General features: G+C 44.7%; 1 protein-coding gene across 1 annotated transcript; it reads left to right on the top strand.

Moving 5' to 3' along the window:
- The first annotated feature begins 4,473 nt into the window (after positions 1-4,473).
- LOC125746953 (potassium voltage-gated channel subfamily A member 10-like) lies at positions 4,474-10,305 on the top strand. The gene is made up of 2 exons (XM_049021551.1): positions 4,474-4,623; positions 7,710-10,305. Exon 2 carries the CDS (start codon positions 7,856-7,858, stop codon positions 9,536-9,538), a length of 1,683 nt encoding a protein of 560 aa, XP_048877508.1. The 5' UTR covers positions 4,474-4,623; positions 7,710-7,855; the 3' UTR covers positions 9,539-10,305.
- Positions 10,306-11,380: the final 1,075 nt, after the last annotated feature.

Raw genomic sequence — 11,380 nt, 5'->3', positions numbered from 1 at the left:
CTATTGCTAATCGCTTGAAGTTTCTTTCACAATGGACGGCAGAAAGATTAGGCAGGACTGAAAAAGTCAGATAGCTTAAACAGTTCAATACAGGTATGCTGTTTATTATTTATGTTCTTCTTGAAATGGCAGAAATATTTATTGTGGTAAGACTTGAACTGTGGCATCATTCATCAAAGTTCCCCCAGAACAAAGACAAAATGAGCTGGTCTTGGACATAAAACTCTCAGGCTGAAATCTTAGTTCCACTCCATGCCTGGTAGTAAACTAGTCCAAACAGGACTAGACAGGCCTCTGGGACATAACAAGAGACATGACCTATACTACAACAACAACTGCCTTGGCTTTCATTTGCTACTGGTTTTCATGCAAAACTTGGCTGACCTTCCTTGAGGGCACGTGATTAGTCGTCTTGACATACATCAGCCAGCCTTGCAGAAAGTAAGCTGGCTGAGAGGATAGCATCCCGATCGATTTCCCCTCATTGGCTCCGGTTCTCTCGTTTGCCTTTGGCATTTCATTATTTTGACAAACTTTCATTTCCTGCTGCAATTGCACAGGATGTAGTAGGAGCATCTCATTGTCACTATAAATAAATGTTATCGGACATAGGGTTTTTTGTAAAGGTGGATTGATGATCCCAGTAAATAGCAGTCTCCATTCTTTTTTTACAGTGATTGCTACTTTAAAATAATCTGAGGAGCTACCGAGTCACTATGGTTTACTTAGTCTAAGGGGTCACCTTATGTAGATTTTGCCATATAGGGTGGCAGTATTCGCTATGGTCAGCTGCCAATCGCATTTGGCTGGTTGCTGACAACTGTACCATGTTCTGCAGGGCCCTGGATGTGGCCCTGATGTTTTGCCGATACTTGGATGTGTCCCTGATGTTCTGCAGAACCCTGGATGTGACCCTGATGTTCTGCAGGCCATTATGCTTTATTTTGCTCATTGCTCTCTAGGACAACTTGATGGGCAACAAGACAGATAGCATGACCGACCACATCTAGCAAAACTTTTCTTCAGTGGTTTTATCATCATCTCTAGAATGACAAGTACCTTTATATGAGAACTCAGGCATTCACTCTCTACTGGTATTTGTATTCTTCTTTGATCAATTGTGTATTCAAATATTTATGTACCTGATTACAGACACCTCATTGATTGAGGTACTAAACCTTGAAGTTCACATATTTTTGCATATGCAATGATATCTATTTTTAATTTTCTTCATTTAAAAAGCACATGTATTGGTGTCATCGGAGATGAATGGATTAAAAGCACATAAGTTTAGAATATGAAACACTAATTTTGACATCCATCCATCCATCCATTTTCCAAACCGCTTATCCTATTGGGTCGCGGGGGGTCCGGAGCCTATCCCGGAAGCAATGGGCACGAGGCAGGGAACAACCCAGGATGGGGGGCCAGCCCATCGCAGGGCACACTCACACACCAGTCACTCACACATGCACACCTATGGGCAATTCAGCGATGCCAATTAGCCTCAGCATGTTTTTGGACTGTGGGGGGAAACCGGAGTACCCGGAGGAAACCCCACGACAACACGGGGAGAACATGCAAACTCCACACACATGTGACCCAGGCGGAGACTCGAACCCGGGTAATTTTGACATAGAACTGCAAAAGTATCAAGAAGCACCATTTTGTAATTTTTGTACGACATAATAAATCTAGACCTATTGTTTAATGTCTAAAAACACACACAAATGGCAATATAATCTTATTTAATAACAGAAAATGAACTTACTAATCACTATTAATACTGGATGGTGCAGTAGCTCAGGCCTCAGAGTTTCAGGCCTCAGAGGGTCAAGCTTTAGCAGGTCAGGCCTCGGGATCGGATTTCAGCGGGTCGGACCTCAGAGGGTCAAGCCTTAGCAGGTCGGGCCTCGGGATCGGATCTCAGCGGGTCGGACCTCAGAGGGTCAAGCCTTAGCAGGTCGGGCCTCGGGATCGGATCTCAGCGGGTCGGACCTCAGAGGGTCAAGCCTTAGCAGGTCAGGCCTCGGTTCAGGTCTCAGGGGGTCGGGCATCAGAGGATCAAGCATTAGCAGGTCGGGTCTCTGGTCAAGCCTCAGCGGGTCAGACCTCAGAGGATCAAGCCTTAGCAGGTCAGGCCTTGGGTTGAGCCTCAGTGGGTTGGACCTCAGAGGGTACTGCCTAAGCAGGTTGGGCCTCAGGTCAAGCCCCAGGGGATCAGGTCTCAGGAGGTTGTGTCTCAGAGGGTGAGGGCTTAGCAGGTCGGGCCTCGGGTCACGTCTCAGAGGGTTGGGCCTCAGGTCGGGCTTAGCAGGTCGGGCCTCGGGTTTGGTCTCAGGGGGTCGGGTCTCAGATTCAGGCCTTAGCGGGTTGGGCCTTAGCAGGTAATATCTCAGAGGGCCTCAGAGGGTCAAGGCTTAGCAGGTCAGGCCTCGTGTTGGGCTTCAGGGGGTCGGGCCTCAGGTCGAGCCTCAGGGGTTCAGGGCTTAGCAGGTCAGGCCTCAGAGGGTCAGGGCTTAGCAGGTCGGGCCTCAGGAGTCGGGCCTCAGGTCGGGCCTCAGGGGGTCAGGGCTTAGCAGGTCAGGCCTCAGAGGGTCAGGCCTTAGCAGGTCAGGCCTCAGAGGGCCTCGGAGGGTCGACCTTTAGTGGATCGGACTCTAGTGGGTCGCGCCCTAGTAGGTCTGGCTTCCTTGCTCCAGGCTATGATGTTTTAATCAGGCCTCTACTTTATGCATGATCTCAGTGTTCTGAATGAGTTTCCTCCTCCAGTACAAGGCTGTTAGGTTGGTCGGTGCCTCTATATTACCCATATTGTGTGATTGTGGGTGTATATGTGCCCTGTGATGGACATGTATCCCATACAAGTTGCACCTCAGCTATATTCTGCAAACCGTGACAATTAAATTTTACACTGCAAACGATTTGACATATTTAGTTCAGTAGATGTTTATTCTATGCAACTTTATGTCTTTCTGTGATATATAGTAAGCAGGATGAAATAGATTGACAACTGGCAGTCATTCAATCTGCGGTTTTACCTCTCCTCTGTTCGCCCACAGTGTCCTCGGGCCCCGCACTCGCAGCTGTAACCTTAACCTCGTTGGGGATTTACGAGTCTCTGTTCGGAAAGTGCTGAGGAAGCAGGGGGGGATCAACTCGCACTCGCACAGCAAAAGGGGGATTTTTTTTCTGAACTCAAAAACTTGGTTCGTACTACTTCTGTTTATGAAGGGGCTTTTGGGGTGGTTGATTTTACATCATACAAATGTCCAGGTTCCATGTCGGATAGAGCTTATCTTACATCTGAATATAATTAGGTACAGTAATTGTAATTCTAACCCATGGCATTTTTTTAATATCCTTTGTAATACTCACTTCTTTGCTGTCCACTATAATCTGTTCTACAGGATCTTGTTGGTCAACATAGAGCAGTATTAAACCAACCGCTATAGGTTTCCCAAAGTTTTCCAGACATGTGGAAGCCCGCATTAGATACATATGCAATGAATGAAGTTGTTGTGCAGGACAATACCTGCAGCCTTTAAGTGTATCATGTAACGGCAACAATGGAAATAGAAAAGTTCATTAGGGAGTCCGACATGCTGATCAGTAAGTGAATTGTTCCACTTGGCGAGGTTTTGGCCACCATGAAATCGATCCGTGGGCAATTGCAGTATTGGAAAGTCCTGCGAGACAGCACACGGGAACGGGCCGGTGACAGGTGACCTTGAAGGATAGAAAGTCCCTGGGGATGGGGAGGGGGTGGGTCCTTTCATCCCCTGACCTGTGCAGAGGCCCGATTTGCTTACTCTGCAAAAGCTGGTGAGGAAGGGAGGGTGCTGTCCCACATTGGTTTCCAAACCAGAGCCAACACTGGCCCCCCATGAGTGCTGTTGCTGCCTGCCTACAGCAGTGCGTTCCTCCTCTTCCTCCCCTTCCTCTTTTTCTCTGCCAGCCAGCTTTTAAAAAAGCAACTCCAGGTAGGTACTGGATTGTCAGTCTCACTGTGTGACTATGTGGATGTGTGTGTGTGTGTGTGTGTGTGTGTATGAAAGGGTGAGTATGTGTGTGTGTGAAAGGGTGTGTGTATGTGTGTGATCCTGAAAACGTATGAGATGTGTGAACCCCGTATGTTTGTAGCCGCTTGTGTCTGAGTATGAAGGTCTGAGTGAGTATGAATGTAGCAGCGTCTGTATTTATGTGTCAGTATGAGTTTGTCAGGGTGTCGATGAGTGAGTGAGCAGGTGAGTGAGTGACTGGGTGAGTGAATGAGCGAGTAAACAAGTGATTGAGTGAATGAGTAGGTGAGTCAGTGGGTGAATGGGTGAGTGAATGAGTGAGTTAGTGGGTGGGTAAATGAGTAAGTCAGTGAGCGAGTGAGTATCGGTGTGTGTGAGGCGTCCGTGTGCAGGTGCCAGTGTGCTAGCGTGCGCGTCCCCGTCTCCTGCTCCGGTTACCCATCGGGTGTAGGCTTACCTCGCTGCAGCTTTAATAGCGCTCAAGACACTGTGATCTCCTCATTATGGTCCTCAATGAGAAGGCAGCAGCAAGGACTGGCATCCTGGCTAGACAGTGTCCTCTTAATGGACCCCTCAGCGGGGGGAACGTCTGGGGACACGGGTAAGCCCCCCGGGGGGGTCTCCACTAGCATCTGTGTGTGTGTGTGTGTGTGTGTGTGTGCATGTGGGTGGATGGGTGCATGCATGTATGTGTGTTGTAATGTGAGAGCTCAGGATGGAACAGAAAGTTATCTAAGGGAGCCAGCATTGTTTCGGTACCAACTCTAAGTGGAACATTTCTGTTTTGCTTTCATGCAGAGTAAACACATAACTGATTGTTCAACGAAGGAGTTTAGGTTTGAGTGTGGCGTTGCAGAGGCAGAAGTCTGACTTTTCGAAGCATTGTGGCATCTATTCTGCTGCGCGAGGGATCATTGCAGTTGAGGATCTTGTCAATTTTATCAGTGTCTCGGTTTTGCTGCTTAGCGGATGTTCAAGAGATATTGCATGATGAAAGATGTCAGAACAGGCATGGTTATAATTAAGTACAAAAACCGGGAAAGAATTCAAGAGACTTTTAAGCTGTGGTTTAAAGCTGTGGTTTAAAATTTTTGCGCGGAAAAAATATGTTTGTTCTCCGGACATCACAGGGTGTTAAGTAACAAATGTCAGTATAGTGGAGGAGGGAACTTTAACAAATCAACCATATACATACAAACTACACAAAATTACACAAATAAATAATCACTTAACACGATGGAGAATTTCCATATACAACAGAATATTGTAAGGTACTTCTGATAGAGACGTATGCAGATAACATGCTGTGGTGGGGTTGATATCATTTTTAAATGAAATTGCACCATTAAAAACCATGTTTCCAGTCTCAATGAGTGCAGTGCTAGGTCAGCAACTCATAATTCCAGCTAAGAACAGAACCTCATTCTTCCATGTCTCCGCACAGAAGGTATGTTCTTACAGGAAAAATGGTATAACCGCACATTTCGTGTTTTTCATGTTGTTCTTACATATGCTGACAGACAGTGGTTATGTTTCAAAGGGAGACGTAGGGATTAACTATATCCTTACACTGATCTGCAGGTAGGATAACAATTAGGAGCATTAACTTACCTGTGAGTTTATCTGTCAAAAGTTCCAGGTCACCCTGCTGACGAAAAACTTCTTCATCTCTCCACATCCTGTCTTTTTCCTCTAACTTCCTTTCTACTCTTTAGACCTGCTTGTTATGCATTATACATATGCATAACACATATATAAACACCACCATCATTATTAATCCATGGCTCTGCATTGCCACTTAATGACACCACAGTAAAAAAAAAAAAAAAAACTTTCACACATTTTCACACATCACACTCTCTTCCAGTTTCCTGTTTTACTCACATACTCACCTGTCCCAGCTGTCACTCCTGCCCCTGCTTCTCCTTACATGCTTGAATAGCTGTGCTGGAAACTCTTTGCCTGCTTCATCTACCATGTAGTATCTTTGCTCTATTCTTAATTTAACTGGATTGATGTGGCAGTGAGAAGCCACCAGAAGCCCCCTTACCAAACATAACTAGGAAGTTAATAAGAAATGGGGGGGGTGACTGAAAGGTGTCTGTTACCGCGGCACGTGCCGTTCACAGCCAAAGGGTGTCCCCCGGCACGTGAGTGGCCGTGCCAGCCGCTGATGGCCACTCATGTTATCGAGGATGTAGGATTAGCTGGGAGGGGGCTATGGTTACATGGGGGTGTCGTCTCAGCCGGCAGTAACTGAAAGCTGGATTCTCTGGTGACATCCTCGACTTAAAAGGGTTCCATCTGAGTATTATTAAACCTCATTAAAACTCGCAAATGGCAAATAAGTAAAAAAAAAAAATGGAACGTCTAATGCAAGCAAAGTTAAATAAATTGTATGAAACACCTAATGCTATAAAGTTAGGAATAACAAATTCGAATGACCACACTGTCACAAACAAAAATAAGATTGTCAGGATTTATTGTATTGCATAATACAACTTAATTTTTATTTTCTCATCTTTTGAATTTTTTTAATATATATTTACCGCATTAAGACTACTTTTTTTAATTTAGTGTCTGCAAAATAGCGAGTGTAACTGTGAATAAAGAGAAGCCATATGCCTGCTTGCATGTAGCCTGGATCTTTGTGCCGGTGTATGAATCTGGGTTGATGAATGTGCTGTGATTCTTTGGCATAGTGTTATTTTACCAGACAGATTGTAATAATGGAAAAGAAGTTAATATAAGAAATATTCCACTCTAGTACTAGTAGCTCCTTTCCCATGTAATGCCCACAAATTCCCATTGTGTTCACTAGGATTTTTTGGGAAATCTTACAATAGTGGAATACAGAGGTGAACAGTTCAAGTCCAGAAAGTAAAAATCCAGACCAAAATTTTCTTTCAACCAACCAGCTGAGTACTGTATCACTGGGACTCTTTATACTCAACTGGTTGGTTGAAAGTAAATCATGGTCTGGATTTTTACTTTCTGGACCTGAACTGTCCACCTCTGGAGGAAAAGCAGCAGTTACATTTAATGCACAGGCACGATAAGTATTAAGGCCTCCCCTGTTCTGAAGTTGGCATTTTGCTCCGCCCTTGGAATCCTAGTCGGTGGGGAAGGGGGGGGGGGGGCACACAAAGCACATTGAAAGGGATCCTCTGCTTCTTTGCTCGTCCTGCTGCATTCACCTGGACCAAAATAGCTTAGGCTACCCTCCTTTCCATGCCTGCAACCCAGCTTGATCCTCACTAGCTAATGTCTACCTGATCACTCAGCTATAAATGTGGGTTTTCCTTCGGTGATGCTGCAGTTCATACCTGTGCTGAGTGTTCTCACTCCAGCAGGTGTTTTCTTTGGAATAGAGACCTTGTGTGATTGTAGAAAATGTAAGTTCTCTGAAGGCCACTGAGATTTACTGCCCTCTGAGGTGTCCCAGAAAACGTGCGTTTGCACAGCGACGAGCTCACACCCAGAGAAGCTGCCCTCCACCAGCTGTTGTCAGTGTATTTCCAAAGAGACCTTGGTATCTAAGTAACAAGTGACTATGCACATGGGTCCTTTAGATGTCACGCCCTGGAGCCAGCAAGTACCTTTCTGTGGCAAAACCGAAACAAGAATGTGCAGCATGCAGGCGCCACGCATGGGCTGATTCGTCTGCTCTTCTCATTGATTCTGCAGATTAGTGGGAGAGAAAACCTGACCGGGAAGCCGTCGTCTCACCTGCCAGTCCCGATGCTCCTCGGCCACCTTTGGGGTTCTGCCTTGTTTTGCATTGTCTGATCAAGGCCATCCTGGACTGGGCCGGAAGTCGGAGGTGTGCAGGGATGGAGGTGGCGCTTGTTGACTTCGAGAACCTGGATGAGGTCGGAGTCAGCATAGGAGACCCCAGTGACGTGGACCCACCCACTGAGACAGCATCACTCACGGCAACTTCCAATCAAAGCCATGGCAACAGTCATCAGCATATCCTGCAGAACAGTGGGAACAGGGCACAACAGACTGGCGAACAGGGAATTTCACCCACAATGCCCCACAAGGAGACTAGGAGAGGACGTCCTAGTTGTGGCAGCCTCATCTCCAACTGGAAAGTTCTGCTAAACAGCGATGGGTCGCAAAGCGAGACTATATACAATAAGCTGTCTAAGGAGTGTAGCGATGGCCTGTTCAGAGAGAAGCAAGCTTTGGAAGAGGGGGAGCAGAAAGTCATCATCAACATTGCAGGCCTGCGTTTTGAGACCCAGCTCAAGACCCTGAACCAGTTCCCAGAGACTCTGCTGGGGGACCCTTCAAAACGGATTGGGTACTTTGATCCCATGAGGAATGAATACTTCTTCGACCGCAATCGCCCTAGTTTCGATGGGATTTTGTACTACTATCAGTCTGGGGGAAAGATTCGGAGGCCAGCTAACGTTCCCTTGGACATATTTGCAGATGAAATAACCTTCTATGAGCTCGGTAATGAAGCTATGGAGCAGTTTAAAGAAGATGAAGGATTCATTAAAGACGCGGAGGTTCCCTTGCCTGCCAATGAGATTCATCGTCAGTTCTGGCTTCTGTTCGAATACCCAGAAAGCTCCAGTGCTGCCAGATCAGTGGCACTAGTGTCTGTCTTAGTCATTGTTATTTCCATCATCATTTTCTGCCTGGAGACACTGCCAGAGTTTCGTGAGGAAATGGGAGACTTCCAAGCCATCGTCGAGTTTGCCAATCAGACGCAGGACGGCCCCATCTCTGTCTCCCCTCCAAGTGCCAGCCCCAAGTCTCTCGCTGCCACCTTCACTGACCCCTTCTTCATCGTTGAGACCATTTGCATCATCTGGTTCTGCTTTGAGCTTTCTGTTCGTTTCATTGTGTGTCCCAGCAAAAAGGAATTCTTCAACAACATCATGAATATGATTGACATTGTCTCCATCACTCCCTACTTTATCACCTTGGGGACAGAGGTGTTGACGACACCGGATGCAAGCTCTGCTCAAAATATGTCCCTGGCCATTCTGCGCATTGTCCGCCTTGTAAGGGTGTTCCGAATCTTCAAGCTATCCCGGCACTCCAAGGGGCTGCAGATTCTGGGCCAGACCTTGAAAGCCAGCATGCGTGAGCTTGGTCTGCTCATCTTCTTCCTCTTCATTGGAGTCATTCTTTTCTCCAGCGCCATCTACTTTGCCGAAGTAGACGAACCTCAGACACAATTTGTCAGTATCCCCGAGGGTTTCTGGTGGGCCGTAGTGACCATGACCACCGTTGGCTATGGAGACATGTGCCCCATAACCATGGGGGGGAAAATGGTGGGCACTCTGTGTGCCATCGCCGGCGTGCTGACCATCGCCCTGCCCGTGCCCGTCATCGTCTCCAACTTCAACTACTTCTACCACCGCGAGACAGAACAGGTGGAGAAGCAAGCTTTGGACACGAGCACAGAGGCAAGCGGGAAAACAGGGGCTGCCTCAAAGCAAGTCAGTACCAATGGCAACTCCATGGCTGACAAATCCAAAAATGGGAAGCAGTGAATGTTAGACGCATTGACAACAGGCTAGGAAAACCTAAGAAAGCATGATGAATTCTTGTTATTGCAGATAAAAAAAGAATTCTGCTTTCATGAAAAAAACGTTTAGCAGGATTCCTACCTTTTCTTAGTTACATATATAAATATCCACTGTCCCAGATTACTTCTTTTTGTGTGACCGATTTGAGATCCAGCATATGATTAAAGTATTTTAAATGCATGTACATGTAATGCTTTGCCGAAGTGCTTTGAGGATAAGATTCTCTAACTTGTTCTTTTTAAGAACTGGTTAGGTTTGGCTTCTTCTGATATTTAATGTCCTTCAAACAAATGAAAATAATGAAAAAAATATGCAAAAAGTAATATTAATTATATCAGCGTTGAGAAGCAATATGTGATGAATTGGCTCAATGATGAATGTTATAGTGATGGTTTCTGATTAAGAGATTATGATTTTAACCAATTTGGTTTGTTAAAATAATGCTGGTTATATCTGGCAGAAATGCATGCTAGCTTGAAGTGTCAGCTTTAAAGTTGGATGCATATAGGTATCAATATATTAAAACTTCTACTTAAATTCTTACCATTCTGCTTATAAATGATGTATATTATGTATATATAAATATATAGCCATCACCTTGCACTTACAGGGTATCGTTTTATTATTGTACTTTTTATTTATTGCACTTACACCATATAGTTGTTAATTTTTCACGATGAGGTACTTGCTGTGTGTATGGATAAAACAGCAATTCTGGATTTTTTTGTGTTTTTAACCTAACTATGCAAATAATAAAACGAAAATATAAAAGCAAGCTGAAATGTAACATGCTATTACTTATTTCTTTGAACACCTTTACGACTGGTACGCCAAATGCCGCAGCTCTGCGTTAGAAGCTATTCATTTTGTTATTTTCTGTGATATTAAAACTGTGTATAGTGCTGAATCATGACCATGTATGGAGATTAGAGCACCTTAAATAATGTGTTTTAATCATTCTATAGTTCTCATTCTTTTGCAGCAAAGATTTGTTTTCACAAGTTTGTTGTGTTTTTTTACTCAGATTTGTGTTAACTTTGGGTTTTAGGTTGTTTGCATGGTTTTCAGTGCAGGGTTCTGTGTTCAAACATAGTAGGAAATCACAGGTGGGACATCTGACAATATTACGAAATATGCAGACGGAGAAAAGAAGAAACATTTTTTTAATTGTAAGAGGTATTTTTCAGAACCCAAATTAACACCGGCTTTTAAAAGTGAACAGACACTTTTTAGACTCTTCTAATGCTCATAATGCAAAGCTGCTCTTGGCAGAGTCTCCTGAAGTTTATAGCAAGAGTCAGTTAATGCAGTTAAATTCGATACGCACATGTTGTCTCTTGTGTTTATGTGTTGTTTGGACCGATCAGATGGAAGCTTGTTTGCAGAGAACAGATAGAATTGCAGCGTATCATTTTACTCCAAAGACAAAAGCCAGCAATGTCAAGCAGTCAGCGCAACGCAACAGTAGATTCTTTGCAGACACTTTGAAAGCACAATATTGCCCTTTGGCATGTCAATCACATCCAAACAGTAGCAGAAAGCTGTCCAGCCTCTGTAGAAAATATCATACTATAAACTGTATTACTGAGCTCTTTAATCACTCAGTGACTGTTGTGTGTATCGCAAGTACAAATACAAAGTAGCCATTCAAGCACAAACACTGGTTCCATAATGTCCTTTTCGCATCCCATTGCAGTGTTTTTCTGATGGGTTTTTTTTTTGTTACCTCAGATGAACTATGAGAAAAAACTTTCATGAATTGATTTTTTGCGGCTTAATGTCGCTTTTGTATTACAGCTGAGTTCA

This window comes from Brienomyrus brachyistius, chromosome 8 (genome assembly GCF_023856365.1).
Source record: "Brienomyrus brachyistius isolate T26 chromosome 8, BBRACH_0.4, whole genome shotgun sequence".
NCBI classification, from domain to species: Eukaryota; Metazoa; Chordata; class Actinopteri; order Osteoglossiformes; family Mormyridae; genus Brienomyrus; species Brienomyrus brachyistius.
Note: the sequence above shows the minus strand (reverse complement) of the source record. Positions and strands in the feature narration are given on the sequence as shown.

Bases quoted from the DNA above. Each gene is read 5' to 3' on its own strand.
- LOC125746953 (XM_049021551.1), top strand. From the start codon at position 7,856: ATGGAGGTGGCGCTTGTTGACTTCGAGAACCTGGATGAGGTCGGAGTC.